The sequence below is a fragment of the Drosophila virilis genome, chromosome 5 (assembly GCF_030788295.1).
Source record: "Drosophila virilis strain 15010-1051.87 chromosome 5, Dvir_AGI_RSII-ME, whole genome shotgun sequence".
NCBI classification, from domain to species: domain Eukaryota; kingdom Metazoa; phylum Arthropoda; class Insecta; order Diptera; family Drosophilidae; genus Drosophila; species Drosophila virilis.
In genome coordinates, this window is record NC_091547.1 from 19,289,633 (window position 1) to 19,306,319 (window position 16,687).

The 16,687-nt window shown below is 40.2% G+C and overlaps 2 protein-coding genes across 2 annotated transcripts; both read right to left on the reverse strand.

Moving 5' to 3' along the window:
* Positions 1-10,420: 10,420 nt before the first annotated feature.
* Positions 10,421-11,291, reverse strand: LOC6626892 (trypsin alpha). Its single transcript, XM_002049390.3, has one exon. The coding sequence runs from the start codon at positions 11,279-11,281 to the stop codon at positions 10,511-10,513; it is 771 nt and encodes a 256-aa protein (XP_002049426.1). The 5' UTR covers positions 11,282-11,291; the 3' UTR covers positions 10,421-10,510.
* An 838-nt stretch (positions 11,292-12,129) lies between these two features.
* On the reverse strand, positions 12,130-13,111 carry LOC6626891 (trypsin alpha-3). Its single transcript, XM_002049389.4, has one exon. The coding sequence runs from the start codon at positions 13,096-13,098 to the stop codon at positions 12,283-12,285; it is 816 nt and encodes a 271-aa protein (XP_002049425.1). The 5' UTR covers positions 13,099-13,111; the 3' UTR covers positions 12,130-12,282.
* Positions 13,112-16,687: the final 3,576 nt, after the last annotated feature.

Sequence of the window (16,687 nt, forward strand, 5' to 3'; positions counted from 1 at the left end):
TATGAATTCATTTATTTCACCATTTTACTAAACATTATGCAGCATTAAATCTGCGACACAGATACAAGCACACACACACACACACACATATATGCATAGCATATTCGCATTGATAGAGCTGTCAAAAAATATTTGTTTTACACATTTTTTCACAACGTACTCAGTGCATGAGGCGAAATATGCAGCTGATTAAATGCACTCAAAGCGGCTTAGTGTAATGGACAAATCTAAACGAAAAAACATTTATTTTCTTTTTTTGCGGTAGCTTAAATTATAAAGTATAATTTGGCCACGAATTAAACAAGCGCACCGACTTTAAATACGTAATCAAATTTAAGCCGCTGTATTAAGTAACCGAAATAAGTATTGAATGTATTATAAATTATTATGCCAGAATAAATGAATAACTTGCATATACTTGAAGAAATAACAACGCGCCAACCTAGTCAAATCAAATGCTGCGTAGTTTGAACCGGCGACCCGGCTATCGCAAGACCGACGCGCAGACAGCTAAGCCCGCTGAGTCTTGTCGTCACGTTCGCTAAACACATTTAAATGGCTTTGTGGTTTTGTAAATGCATTTTACACAAGCTTTGACAAATATTTTTCACCACTTTCAAATCGAATTTATCATCTTCTTAGTGTTTACTTTTTACCAAAAGTGAAACGGCCACTGATGTCTTATTGGTATTACACATGTATATGTTTATTTAACAGCGGGTATACCCCGGCAAGATCTTGTCTTGATCTTAAAGTTCTAGATATAACATTTAATCTATATCCCGGCCGAGGTAAGACAAACTTTTCCGCAGCTTTCCACTTTCACAGCTCCATTCCATAAGTCAAATACAGATGTCGTTTTGGAACGTCATATCTCCGCGCGGAGCTCTGTCGTTTTGGAACGTCATTTGGAACGTCATCGTTACCCGAGATATTAAAAAAAAATTATCGAACAAATTTCGATTTTCTCACCGACCTCGATTTTCAAAAAAAAACGTGATAGAAGGTCATATCCCGCGCGGAGTTATGTCGTTTTGGAACGTCATATCTCCGCGCGGAGTTATGTCGTTTTGAAACGTCATATCTCCGCGTGGAGTTATGTCGTTTTGGAACGTCATATCTCCGCGTGGAGTTATGTCGTTTTGGAACGGCATATCTCCGCGTGGAGTTATGTCGTTTTGGAACGTCATATCTCCGCGTGGAGCTATGTCGTTTTGAAACGTCATATCTCCGCGCGGAGTTGTCGTCTTGGAACGTCATATCTCCGCGCGGAGTTATATCGTTTTGGAACGTCATTTGGAACGTCATCCACATTATTTACCCGAGATATTAAAAAAAAATCATCGAAAAAGTTTCGATTTTCGCACCGACCTCAATTTTCAAAAAAAAACGTGATAGAAGGTCATATCCCGCGCGGAGTTATGTCGTTTTGGAACGTCATATCTCCGCGCGGAGTTATGTCGTTTTGGAACGTCCATATCCCGCGCGGAGTTATGTCGTTTTGAAACGTCATATCTCCGCGTGGAGTTATATTGTTTTGGAACGTCATATCCCGCGCGGAGTTATGTCGTTTTGGAACGTCATATCTCCGCGCGGAGTTATGTCGTTTTGAAACGTCATATCTCCGCGTGGAGTTATATTGTTTTGGAACGTCATATCTCCGCGCGGAGCTATGTCGTTTTGGAACGTCATATCTCCATGCGGAGCTATGTCGTTTTGAAACGTCATATCTCCGCGCGAAGTTTTTTGTCAACAACATTTTTCAACCCATCGATGATTAATTTGTTTGAATGCCAATTGATGTTAGTGATCTGTACGCATTCAAATAGGTATAACATTTTGAAATCAGACATTATTTACCCGAGATATTAAAAAAACTCATCGAAAAAGTTTCGATTTTCGAGCCGACCTCGATTTTCAAAAAAAAACGTGATAGAAGGTCATATCGCTCGGAGTTATGTCGTTTTGGAACGTCATATCTCCGCGCGGAGTTATGTCGTTTTGGAACGTCCATATCCCGCGCGGAGTTATGACGTTTTGGAACGTCATTTGGAACGTCATCCACATTATTTACCCGAGATATTAAAAAAAAATCATCGAAAAAGTTTCGATTTTCGCACCGACCTCAATTTTCAAAAAAAAAAGTGATAGAAGGTCATATCCCGCGCGGAGTTATGTCGTTTTGAAACGTCATATCTCCGCGTGGAGTTATATTGTTTTGGAACGTCATATCTCCGCTCGGAGCTATGTCGTTTTGGAACGTCATATCTCCGCGCGGAGCTATGTCGTTTTGAAACGTCATATCTCCGCGCGGAGTAGTTGTCTTGGAACGTCATATCTCCGCGCGGAGTTATATCATTTTGGAACGTCATTTGGAACGTCATCCACATTATTTACCCGAGATATTAAAAAAAAATCATCGAAAAAGTTTCGATTTTCGCACCGACCTCAATTTTCAAAAAAAAAACGTGATAGAAGGTCATATCCCGCGCGGAGTTATGTCGTTTTGGAACGTCATATCTCCGCGCAAAGTTATGTCATTTTGAAACGTCATATCTCCGCGTGGAGTTATATTGTTTTGGAACGTCATATCTCCGCGCGGAGCTATGTCGTTTTGAAACGTCATATCTCCGCGCGGAGTTTTTTGTCAACAACATTTTTCAACGCATCGATGATTAATTTGTTTGAATGCCAATTGATGTTAGTGATCTGTATGCATTCAAATAGGTATAATATTTTGAAATCAGACATAATTTACCCGAGATATTATACAAAAAATTCTCGAAAAAATTTCGATTTTCGCATCGACCTCGATTCTCAAAAAAAAAACGTGATAGAAGGTCATATCGCGCGGAGTTATGTCGTTTTGGAACGTCATATCTCCGCGCGGAGTTATGTCGTTTTGAAACGTCCATATCCCGCGCGGAGTTATGTCGTTTTGAAACGTCATATCTCCGCGCGGAGTTTTTTGTCAACAACATTTTTCAACCCATCGATGGTTAATTTTTGTGAATGCCAATTGATGTTAGTGATCTGTACGCATTCAAAAAGCTATATTATTTTGAAATCAGACATTATTTACCCGAGATATTAAAAAAAAATCATCGAAAAAGTTTCGATTTTCGAGCCGACCTCGATTTTCAAAAAAAAACGTGATAGAAGGTCATATCCCGCGCGGAGCTATGTCGTTTTGGAACGTCATATCTCCACGCGGAGTTATGTCGTTTTGAATCGTCATAACTCCGCGTGGAGTTATATCGTTTTGGAACGTCATATCTCCACGCGGAGTTATGTCGTTTTGAAACGTCATAACTCCGCGCGGAGTTATATCGTTTTGGAACGTCATATCTCCGCGTGGAGTTATGTCGTTTTGGAACGTAATATCTCCGCGCGGAGAAGTCGTCTTGGAACGTCATATATCCGCGCGAAGTTATGTCGTTTTGGAACGTCATATCTCCGCGTGGAGTTATGTCGTTTTGGAACGTCATATCTCCGCGTGGAGCTATGTCGTTTTGGAACGTCATATCTCCGCGCGAAGTAGTCGTCTAGGAACGTCATATCTCCGCGCGGAGTTATGTCGTTTTGGAGCGTCATTTGGAACGTCATCTACATTATTTACCCGAGATATTAAAAAAAATCATCGAAAAAGTTTCGATTTTCGCACCGACCTCGATTTTCAAAAAAAAACGTGATAGAAGGTCATATCCCGCGCGGAGTTATGTCGTTTTGGAACGTCATATCTCCAGCGGAGTTATGTCGTTTTGAAACGTCATATCTCCGCGCGGAGTTATATTGTTCTGGAACGTCATATCTCCGCGTGGAGTTATGTCGTTTTGGAACGTCATATCTCCGCGCGGAGCTATGTCGTTTTGGAACGTCATATCTCCATGCGGAGCTATGTCGTTTTGAAACGTCATATCTCCGCGCGGAGTTTTTTGTCAACAACATTTTTCAACCCATCGATGATTAATTTGTTTGAATGCCAATTGATGTTAGTGATCTGTACGCATTCAAAAAGGTATAACATTTTGTAATCAGACATTATTTACCCGAGATATTAAAAAAATATTACCGAAAAAATTTCGATTTTCGCACCGACCTCGGTTTTCAAAAAAAAAAACGTGATAGAAGGTCATATCCCGCGCGGAGTTATGTCGTTTTGGAACGTCATATCTCCGCGCGGAGCTATGTCGTTTTGGAACGTCATATCTCCGCGCGGAGCTATGTCGTTTTGGAACGTCATATCTCCATGCGGAGCTATGTCGTTTTGAAACGTCATATCTCCGCGCGGAGTTTTTTGTCAACAACATTTTTCAACCCATCGATGATTAATTTGTTTGAATGCCTATTGATGTTAGTGATCTGTACGCATTCAAAAAGGTATAACATTTTGAAATCAGACATTATTTACCCGAGATATTAAAAAAAAATTATCGAAAAAATTTCGATTTTCGCACCGACCTCGATTTTCAAAAAAAAACGTGATAGAAGGTCATATTGCGCGGAGTTATGTCGTTTTGAAACGTCTTAACTCCGCGTGGAGTTATGTCGTTTTGGAACGTCATAACTCCGCGTGGAGATATGTCGTTTTGGAACGTCATATCTCCGCGCGGAGCTATGTCGTTTTGGAACGTCATATCTCCGCGCGGAGTAGTCGTCTTGGAACGTCATATCTCCGCGCGGAGTTATGTCGTTTTGGAACGTCATTTGGAACGTCATCCACATTATTTACCCGAGATATTAAAAAAAATCATCGAAAAAGTTTCGATTTTCGCACCGACTTCGATTTTTAAAAAAAAACCTGATAGAAGGTCATATCCCGCGTGGAGATATGTCGTTTATGGAACGTCATATCTCCGCGCGGAGCTATGTCGTTTTGGAACGTTATTTGGAACGTCATCCACATTATTTACCCGAGATAATAAAAAAAAATCATCGAAAAAGTTTCGATTTTCGCACCGACCTCGATTAAAAAAAAATAACCTGATAGAAGGTCATATCCTGCGTGGAGTTATGTCGTTTTGGAACGTTATATCTCCGCGTGGATTTATGTCGTTTTGGAACGTCATATCTCCGCGTGAAGTTATGTCGTTTTGGAACGTCATATCTCCGCGCGGAGCTATGTCGTTTTGGAACGTCATATCTCCGCGCGGAGTAGTCGTCTTGGAACGTCATATCTCCGCGCGGAGTTATGTCGTTTTGGAACGTCATTTGGAACGTCATCCACATTATTTACCCGAGATATTAAAAAAAAATCATCGAAAAAGTTTCGATTTTCGCACCGACCTCGATTTAAAAAAAAAAAACCTGATAGAAAGTCATATCCCGCGCGGAGTTATGTCGTTTTGGAACGTCATATCTCCGCGCGGAGTAGTCGTCTTGGAACGTCATATCTCCGCGCGGAGTTATGTCGCTTTGGAACGTCATTTGGAACGTCATCCACATTATTTACCCGAGATATTAAAAAAAAATCATCGAAAAAGTTTCGATTTTCGCACCGACCTCGATTTTTTAAAAAAAAACCTGATAGAAGTTCATATCCCGCGCGGAGTTATGTCGTTTTGGAACGTCATATCTCCATGCGGAGTTATGTCGTTTTGAAACATAATAACTCCGCGTGGAGGTCTGTCGTTTTGGAACGTCATGTCTCCGCGCGGAGTAGTCGTCATGGAACGTCACATCTTCGCGCGGAGCTATGTCGTTTTGGAACGTCATACCTCCGCGCGGAGTTATATCGTTTTGGAACGTCATAACTCCGCGTGGAGCTATGTCGTTTTGGAACGTCATGTCTCCGCGCGGAGTAGTCGTCTTGGAACGTCATATCTCCGCGCGGAGTTATGTCGTTTTGGAGCGTCATTTGGAACGTCATCCACATTATTTACCCGAGATATTAAAAAAAAAATCATCGAAAAAGTTTCGATTTTCGCACCGACCTCGATTTAAAAAAAAAAAAAACCTGATAGAAGGTCATATACCGCGCGGAGTTATGTCGTTTTGGAACGTCATATCTCCATGCGGAGCTATGTCGTTTTGAGACGTCATATCTCCGCGCGGAGTTTTTTGTTGACAACATTTTTCAACCCATCGATGATTAATTTGTTTGAATGCCAATTGATGTTACTGATCTGTACGCATTCGAAAAGGTATAACATTTTGAAATCAGACATTATTTGCCCGAGATATTAAAAAAAAATCATCGAAAAAGTTTCGATTTTCGCACCGACCTCGATTTTCAAAAAAAAACGTGATAGAAGGTCATATGTCGTTTTGAAACATCATAGCTCCGCGTGGAGATCTGTCGTTTTGGAACGTCATATCTCCGCGCGGAGCTATGTCGTTTTGGAACGTCATATCTCCGCACGGAGTAGTCGTCATGGAACGTCATATCTTCGCGCGGAGCTATGTCGTCTTGGAACGTCATATCTCCGCGCGGAGCTATGTCGTTTTGGAACGTCATACCTCCGCGCGGAGTTATATCGTTTTGGAACGTCATAACTCCACGTGGAGTTATGTCGTTTTGGAACGTCATGTCCGCGCGGAGTTATGTCGCTTTGGAACGTCATTTGGAACGTCATCCACATTATTTACCCGAGATATTAAAAAAAAATCATCGAAAAAGTTTCGATTTTCGCACCGACCTCGATTTTTAAAAAAAAAACCTGATAGAAGTTCATATCCCGCGCGGAGTTATGTCGTTTTGGAACGTCATATCTCCATGCGGAGTTATGTCGTTTTGAAACATAATAACTCCGCGTGGAGGTCTGTCGTTTTGGAACGTCATGTCTCCGCGCGGAGTAGTCGTCATGGAACGTCACATCTTCGCGCGGAGCTATGTCGTTTTGGAACGTCATACCTCCGCGCGGAGTTATATCGTTTTGGAACGTCATAACTCCGCGTGGAGCTATGTCGTTTTGGAACGTCATATCTCCATGCGGAGTTATGTCGTTTTGAGACGTCATATCTCCACGCGGAGTTTTTTGTTGACAACATTTTCAACCCATCGATGATTAATTTGTTTGAATGCCAATTGATGTTAGTGATCTGTACGCATTCAAAAAGGTATAACATTTTGAAGTCAGACATTATTTGCCCGAGATATTAAAAAAAATCATCGAAAAAGTTTCGATTTTCACACCGATCTCGATTTTCAAAAAAAAACGTGATAGAAGGTCATATCCCGCGCGGAGTTATGTCGTTTTGGAACGTCATATCTTCGCGCGGAGTTATGTCGTTTTGAAACGTCCATATTCCGCGCGGAGTTATGTCGTTTTGGAACGTCATATCTCCGCGCGGAGTTATGTCGCTTTGAAACGTCATATCTCCGCGCGGAGTTATATTGTTTTGGAACGTCATATCTCCGCATGGAGTTATGTCGTTTTGGAACGTCATATCTCCGCCCGGAGTAGTCGTCTTGGAACGTCGAATCTCCGCGCGGAGTTATGTCGTTTTGGAACGTCATATCCCATCGAAAAAGTTTCGATTTTTGCACCAACCTCGATTTTGAAAAAAAAAACATTTTGTCGATTTGGGTCAAAATTTTGGATTTCCTTTTTTTGATGGCAATCGATAGAACTGATTCTTACGAGTAAAAAATGGTATGAAATTCCAAAATCGGTATGAAATTCCAAAACCCTTATTTGACGGAAATATTGCAAAAAATCATTAAAAAGGTTGAATTTACGAACGAATCGGTTTTTTGTCAACAACATTTTTCAACCCATCGATGATTAATTTGTTTGAATGCCAATTGATGGTAGGGATCCGTGCGCATTCAAAAAGGTATAACATTTTAAAATTAGACATTATTTGCCCGAAATATCGGTATGTCGTTTTGGAACATCATATCTCCGCGCGGGGCTATTACCCGAGATATTAAAAAATAGTCATCGAAAAAGTTTCGATTTGCTACCTACAAGTCGAATCATCCATAGGCCGTACAGTATTAGGCCATATAATGTAAATAATATTGAACAGATCAGAAAATACTGATTGCTTCCAGCGAACAAATAAAACAATAATAAATTAAAAGAAAATTTATTCACCAGGGGACACGCATTGCCAGCTGCAAGGCGATATAGTATTTGCATTTTACAATTCGCACAAGTGAGATACATTTTCCTAAAAGATAAAAAAATAACAATGTTAAATCAAAACAAACTGAAAGAAGAGCACACATATCTTGACCAAAAAGAAAAATAGATTTATTTATCTGCGGGCATTTATTAAATATTCCCAACAGATTTCGGAGCTGCAATTGTGTTTGAGGGCGTTCCGAAGATTGAATCTTTTATGCGATGTATGCAATAAATATGCAGTAGTTCATATTTATCCATATTTGAAGCCTCTTCCTATTATTTTTGGCATGCGGCACTCGCTCACATATCATTATCAGATGGAACAAATGTGTTTGCCTCTGCGGCTGACCCTGAGGCTGCACACTCAATGCGGTCAGCTTGGCTCGGCTGCCCTTCTGGCACCCTGGTCGACGTGATGTGCAGCAAGTGCTATGCAAATGTGGACAGTTTCGGTGTCCCTTGCATTATTCATTCCACTTCGCACTTTGGCAGCTGGTTCGATTCGAGCGGCGCCTGCGGGCCATGTACTCAAGTTAATTAAAGTTTGTTTTTCTTGTACGAAAAGGACACTAAAATGTCAGCCAAAAAGCCAAAGACAAATCGCTGTAGCTGGTCGGATAGCGCTGATATATAGTGCGGCTGTTGCCCATCATTTATAAGCCCCACAGTTGCATTCATTTGTGTGCAACCGCGTAGCAGGTAATCAAGTTGCAGCAGCACCTTCAGCAGCAGCTCGACACTGCGCTTGCCACATATGAATCTGTTAACAGTAACCAGCAACTGCCAACTGGGCTAACAGCTACAAGGATTTTGCTTAGCTTTTAGCTCAAATTGAAAAGTGTATTTTTTTTTTCGTTAAGTTTTCATTGGCCATTTGGGCAGCTTCTTGGCAGCAGCCGAGCATCCAAAGACAAATATGGACAGCAAGCGTCTGCCGCAGCTGGCATAGAGACATCGGCACAAAGCCGTTTTCGACCATTTATCAGTTCTATGTTATTGGCAAAAAAATAAATAAAGAAAAAATAAAACCATCTTCGGACACACCGAAGTTTAAATGCCCTGGCAGACTTTGTAGAAATATAAATTTAAAAGGAAACATATGTTGGGAGAAAGGTGAAGCTCATAATTGCTGGATCAAGATCTTTCAATTCGATCGATTATACAAATTGTAACTATTTGGTCGATTCCGTCATATTTCCAATCAACAGAGAAATAGACCCATGCAAAAGGAGAGACTATCATGACAATCGAAGAAGGAAACAAAACATGGAAAAAAGACTTCAGCCGTTGATACCGATACATTAATACGTGATGTCTCCTTCTAAGCTTTACAAGCTTCATAGCAAAATTATAATACCCTAAGAAAGGGTATAGAAAAACGAGAAGAAACCAAAGCAAAGCGAAGGCTGAAATCCAGCAACGAGAACAAATGCAATAAAATGCAATGTTTCTATTACAACGATTTACGTTCCACACACACACTACAACACCAAGCCTTTTTTGTGTGCGTATGTGTGTGTGTGTGAGTGTGTGTGTGTGTGTTGTCGTCATGCTTTCAGCTAGCAAGTGCCCCTTCTGCCCCGTCTCAACAGAACACTCTGAGCATTTCGCGTGCTGCAACATTTTTATTGCTTCGAACAAATTTTGGGCGGCCAACCAAATGTTAGCAAAGTTTCTCGGGTTGTTGTCCTGGCTACCCATTGTCCTTGTTGTTATTGTTGTTGTCGTTGTTTGTTAACTAGCGCAACTTAAGATAAGCAGCTTTTGTTGTTGTTGTTGTTGTTGTTGTTGTTGTTGCTATTGCTGGCCACTCACATTTATTTTCTTTTGGCAATTTTAATTGCTGTTGAACTTGGTGTTGGCTGCAACGGCAACAACATTAATGACAGCAATTACAACAACAACAACATCGAGTCGTGTGTGCCATATATTTGATTTAACTTGTTGGCGCTAAAAGTTTACACAATATTTTGTTGCAGCGCGCAAATAAATTTGTTTGGCCCTTTAAAAACTATTGTGGGAATTTAGAGATTTGTGGCGCACATTGTTGCAACAACAAGAACAACAACACAAACTCGTAATATGCTTCAATTTATGGCATAGTAGTAGCAATAATATGAAATTCCTTTTTTTTCACAAATGCTCAACACAAAAATATAGAAATGAAAACCTAAAAGTACTTTTAGTATAACTCTAACAATATTTTTTTAAAATAAATATTGTCAAACTAAATTTAACAAAAAAATTAAATCTTTTAAAAGCTATAGATAAATCTTATCTCTGAAACAAATCGTAGTTTTACTGTTGTTGTTACTTGTTGGAAGAAAACACTTTTTCGATACAACTCAATTGTACAAAATTGTGAATTACATTTCAACAACATGAAACATTTGATTGCTGAGACATATATTTAATGTAGTAATGTAATGAGTATGTTACTGAATGTTCTCGATGGTGTCCAGCAGCCAGTCATGAAAATGTGCAACATTGGCATAAACACCTGGATATCCGGGCGTGGCGCAGCCCCTACCCCAAGAAACAACACCAACAAGTTCTCCATTGTATACCAAAGGGCCGCCAGAATCGCCATCGCAAGCATCTTTTAATTCTCCGGCAGCACAGATCATGTCCTCAGTGATTTTATAACCCATCAACGGATATTTGGTCAATGCGCAGATCTCATGGTCGATCATTTGAACCTTTACCCCATGCAAGTCTTCTGGGTATTCAAGGCCTATGTTGCCCCAACCTGTTACAAACGCGTCGGCTCCATTTTCGGGAATTTCCGTGGCCAAGGGAATTCCTTGCACCAATGACCCAAATTCAAGCGGAGCAGCTAGCCGCACAACAGCGATATCGTTCTCCGTCGTTATTGGATCGTAACCTGCATGGCTTACAATGGCGGCAACCTGCTCAAGCTGACCACCAGACAACTGCTGTGCGGATCCAGCCCGGACTGTCAATTGTTCCTCAGCAATACCCACCACACAATGGGCCGCAGTTATAATGATATGCTCGCTGTAAATTGAGCCACCACAATGAGGTGCGCTATCATTCAAGATTGCCACCTGCCAGGGTGCATCCTCAATATTGATGGGCTTTCCATTAATAATGCGTGGCTGCCACTTGTGGAGGTACAATACTCGTGCGTCCAGACGCGCTGCCGTCGACATCAGCAGGACAAGTGGAGCCCAGTAGGTCTCCATGTTGTTGTAGAAATATTTCTGTTAGCATTGACTCCAAGACAAGCCGCTTTTATAGGCGCCTTCCGCTAGTCTAAGACCGAACGAGTCGTCACTCATTGCCAACATTGTTGAGTGTTATCTAAAATTAATTTTACTTCTACTTGAACATTTAAGACTTCCTACATTGTAAATCATGTCAATATGTCTGGCTCTGTATCCATTAATAATACCCTGAACTGATAATGTTTGCAAATAGAAAATTTTGAATATGCTATTTTATATGCGCCTTAAGAAGAAGTCGGACGCATGCCGTACAATATCGCATTGCAAATCTTAAACTTTATGACTAGTTAAGTTTAAATTCGGATCAGACAACTATATAACATAGTTAGGAGATAAGCTAATGGTATGAAAAAATCTCAATATTGGTTTGGTATAAAAATATTCTTTGCTCATGAAAAGGTCTTACAGAACCTTGAAAAGATCTTCTTTTTGCACTTTTGAAATGCTAGCAAAATGTAATTAATATCCAACTATGTTATGATATCGTTAATAAATGATTATTTCGACCGGAAATAGAATTACTGGACAAAAAGTCGTATTTTTTCTAGCTTAGATTAACATTGTAAGCTGTTTCTTTATTTATTTCATACTAAAAAAAAAGCGGTCTCCAGACCTGAACATAAAACTGAAGATTATTTTCAGGCAGCTGATTAAAGTAAGTTCAAAAAAGAGAAAGAAACGTGAATATGTGCACGTAAATAACTATGAGATTATGATCAGATATAAAGTTTATTTAATTCATAATCAAAATACAAACATCTATAAAAAAATGCGGTAAGGACTCATGAGAAGAGCAGAGAAAAGAGTTGTTAAGATGCAAATTATTTTATTGGAGCCCTGGGGAAGGCTTTTAAAAGAACGATTCAAGCAAAGTCAGTATCAGAAAATATACACACATACATTGGGTATACAAGAAAATACCAAAATTTTAAACATTGAAACGTTTATAGTTAATTTGCTTAGACAGGCAGTTGCTCTGTTGTATAGTTATTTTGGAGCTCTGCAATCGCCGTCTGTAGCCATTTATAAAAGTATGCAACATTGGCATAAACTCCTGGATATCCGGGCTTGGCGCATCCCTCAGCCCAAGAAACAACACCCACAAGTTGACCATTAGATACCAGAGGTCCGCCAAGGTCATTACCGCATGCGTCCTTGCCCTGATCGGTGGCGCAGATCATGTCCGCAGTGATTTCCCAGCCAATCAACGAATATTTGGAGAGAGCGCAGGTCTTGCGATCAACGATTTTGAGGCTTACCCCGTGCAATTCAGTTGGGCGAACACATTCCCTTTTTACTTTGCGAACACCCCAGCCAGAAACAAATGCATCGGCTTCGTGCTCAGGACTTTCTTTTGCCAACGGAATTGCTTGAACCAAGGGTCCCAACCGAAACGGTCGAACCAACTTCAAAACGGCAATGTCATTTTCATGAGTTTCGCTGCCGTAGAGCTCGTGGATCCTGTATTCATCCACCTTCGCGAGCTGCCCTCCAGAGTTCCAGTTCGCGGAACCAGCTCGCACTGTCAAGTGTGCAATGGAAAGTCTGTCCCTCAAGCACTCCGCAGCTGTTATGATGATATCTTTGCTGACGATCGAGCCACCACAAAATTGTTCGCTATTATTCAACAAAGCCACCTGCCAGGGCGCAGATGCAATGTCAATTGGTCGGCCATTCACAATGCGTTGATGCCATGGAAGCCGCCATATAAAACTGGCCTCCAGGGGAGCTGCCTTTGATAGTAGCAGGACAAGCAGAGGCGTATAGATCCACATCGTAAGCTGGAACTTCTGTAGAAACGAAGTTAAAGCTTGCTGCTTTTATAGCCCTTTCTTCTATTCAGCCAGCTGACAGTCCCCGATTTATTGGCAATGTTTTAGGGGCTTATCGGAATTGATTTTGACGACTTTGTTACTTAGCTTTTAAATAACTTACACGTGGCTTGACTGGAAATTACATAAATATTGGTTTAATCTTTAGATGTTTCCATTTTTTCTCCGGCATTCCGAAATAAGCTCTATTTATTTTCTTATCAGTATTTTCCGAGTTTACGCTTAGAAAAACGACAGAAGAGTTGAGTGGTTCGAGATCTTCTGGCAGAAAGTCTTATGTTAAATGCAAAACTTGTCGGACTTCCTCATATTATTGCAATTTTTCCTATTTGGACCCTGGACATTTCATATGCATCGGATAATAAGCACCCAAGCTAAGCACGACTTAATTTCCTACAGTATATGAATCTTCGTAAGGGACGCTCGACGCTGGGCCCAGGGTATCTCATAGTCGAACACTCCTGACCACTTTTGTGTGGTGATTCTAAGAAACTGAGCTTGTAAATAACATGCGCATATCCGATATGTTATTTATGTAGTTTAACAAAATTTCCATTTTCCAATTACGTATAATATAGTTTTAATGTGGGGACTAGAGATATTTAATTGAATTCGTTATGCAAAACATTTATGTAGCGCATGTTGTATGTATGTGTGTGTTTTTTATAACGTCATTCGTTTGAATATTTTTGCTAATTTTAGCACAACAATTAAATTTTTGGTTCATTTTAAATGTCGTTCGCTGTCGCACGCGACGCGGGGTATGCATAATGTGAGGGAAACATTTAAATTAGGATTAGTTGACTGTGTGGATGTGCGTGCGCATTAAAATCGAAACATATGCAAAATGTTAATGCAGCGCACATGGCCAAATCGGCAAATGCGGAAAATGGGAAAGTGGGAAAAAGGATACCAACTATTTTGGCCAGTTGGCGATTTTGCATCCTTACGCTGTGGGCATATTGATTTCGGACGGGGACACATAAATTAATGCCCATCGCGTCTAGCGACAGTTGTAACCAAGCAGCGGCAGCCCCGGTGACCATTGACCATTGACCGTCGACCAGTTTGCCAAGAGTTGCAGCTATAATACCCCTACCCACCCCACAACACCCTTAACACCACCCACCACACCAGCCATGCATGGTCCAGCTTACAGGCACGTCAACGGCTGGCGCGCATTTTAAAATTATATTATTTTGAATGGCTTTTTAGAAATTAATAATTACATATGACAGCACTGCATGTGCGTATATTTGTGTGTGGGCGTGACTGCGTACGTGGCATTTAATTTTTTATATTATGCAACTGTCTGCGTGCTCCGTCGAAACGGCTTTAATGGGAATTTAAATTTCGCTAACTGCCAAATGCCAAATGGAAATTAAAGTTTCTAAATTTGAATCAATGAAAATAATCGTTGAAAATATGAGAAAAACTAAACTGCAAAATCATAATTGGTAAATCAAATATTTGGCTATGCAATATGCCATATATGTTAATTTGAAATTTATCTGATAGAGTCAAATTCTCTAACGCCAAAAGCTGTCTATATTTACGAAGTGGTGATTGGGTCAATACATTTGGGCCGCTTTGCCATCGGTGTTAATTTGGATGCAAATTATATATATGTATATCAGTTTAATGCTTATTACCTATATAAATAAATTATATAAAACACACGCTGAGATTTTAACCTAAATAAATAATAAAAATCGGTTACATTTGCAATAAAAATATTTAGGGAAAAAGATGATAAATAAAAATAGAATCTAAGTTCATGTTTAACTACGTCTACAGACAATTTCTCACCTATATTAACTCAAGAATTCCCTATCCACCATTGACAATTTTGCTGGCAATTTCAACCATTGTGCTTGGCCAACAACGGTTAGACAGGCTGCAGCTGTGGTCTTTTGCGCCAGCTTTTGTGCCCATATCACAATTTTTTTTATCCTGAACCCATTAAGCATGGCTAAAAAGGGGTATAATGGTTTTGCGCAAAAGAATATAACAGCAAGAAGAAAGCGTGTCCGACTATATAGGGTACATATATGTTTGATCTGTCTGTCAGTTTGCCGTTAATTTTGCTGACTATAAGATCTAGAAACTGGAATTATTAAAGGTATACACAATCCTACTTAATACGCAGAACGAACAATGATATTATTTTTCGATATTTCAGCCCTTATCATATTTATAGGAGAAAGTTCGAATGTTGGCAGCGGCAGCTTTGCCCTGTGTTCGGGGTATCTTCTACTCTGGCACTCCCGACTAAAGTAGTACATGTTTTATTTTTTTTACATTTTTCTTTCTTCCGCTTTGGTCCCCATACGCAGGCCGCCAAATGTCTGCCCGTTGCTTTATTCCCACTACTTTTGCCCATTATTAATTGCTAACGTGCGCTGATTTCTTTGCTACACTTTTTACGGCTTTTTCTTGCTGTTGCTGTTGTTGTTGTTGTTGTTGCTGCCGCTGCTGTTATTTGTTGCTGTTCGCCTTTGCCTTTTAGCCATGTTCGCTGTTGTCTGCGCGCTACTCGCAATTCGCAATGTTCGTTGTAGGTTGTCTTGTCCGTTTGGCTCAGCAGTGACATTCATGCACCGTCGGGCAACTGGAGCAGGAGCGACATTCAGGAGCATGTGAGGTGCCGAGTAGTTCAGGAGGGGGCAGAGACAGGGGTAGCTTGTGCCCAATCCGACAATAAATCAATGCGAAGTTGTAGTCAATATCCTAGCAGCGACGGCGGCCTTTTAAAGTCAGTCTCTGGCAATTTAATTCAGGCGCCTAATGGGTATGCAACACTTTTTTAATACCCACACTGACAGCTGATACAGGGCATATGTGTGTGGCAAATGTATGTAGTTATAATAGACATATTTTATAAAATTCCTATTCCACTGCGCAAAACTGGCTGGAAGATACAGGTAAGATACATAGTAATGCAGTAAAATACTTTACGTAACTTATCCTGTGAGTAACTTTCTCTATCTCGTTTTTACCCTCGCTTTCTTTCTCTCTCTTTGAAAACAATATAGATGCATTATAGTTGCAAGGTGCCAGTGTCTAAAAGTCGACTCAATGTACATCCATTTGTGCTGTTCATGTCGTAAAAGACAAGCAACTGATTACATTTAATAAACATGTAAAATTGTTGCGTATATCTTTGATAATCACTGTCACTGAACATTATTTGAATTTGGCTTTGCCAGCAAATCGAATACGAATCGATTTACAGTATTCAAATAAAATCGTGGCCAACACATGCTGGCTACATTTGGCGCATCAAAACAAAAAAGGCTTAACATGCGCATACAACAATACTATTAGAGCGGCATTAAACGGTATTAGGGAGCACGGTTTGCGTACCTTTAAGCTCCGATTTTTGCATTGCCATCGCAAACTGTACGAAACTAGTGCTTAATTGCAACTGGACGCATTTTGAATACATACATAATTATTTGTTTAATAAAAGGATGGTTACAAATTTCTGAATTTGTCGGCGAATTTTTTTAAGCTGCAATTATGACAAATT

Coding starts and splice junctions, on each gene's coding strand:
- LOC6626892 (XM_002049390.3), bottom strand. CDS start 11,281: ATGGAGACCTACTGGGCTCCACTTGTCCTGCTGATGTCGACGGCAGCG.
- LOC6626891 (XM_002049389.4), bottom strand. CDS start 13,098: ATGTGGATCTATACGCCTCTGCTTGTCCTGCTACTATCAAAGGCAGCT.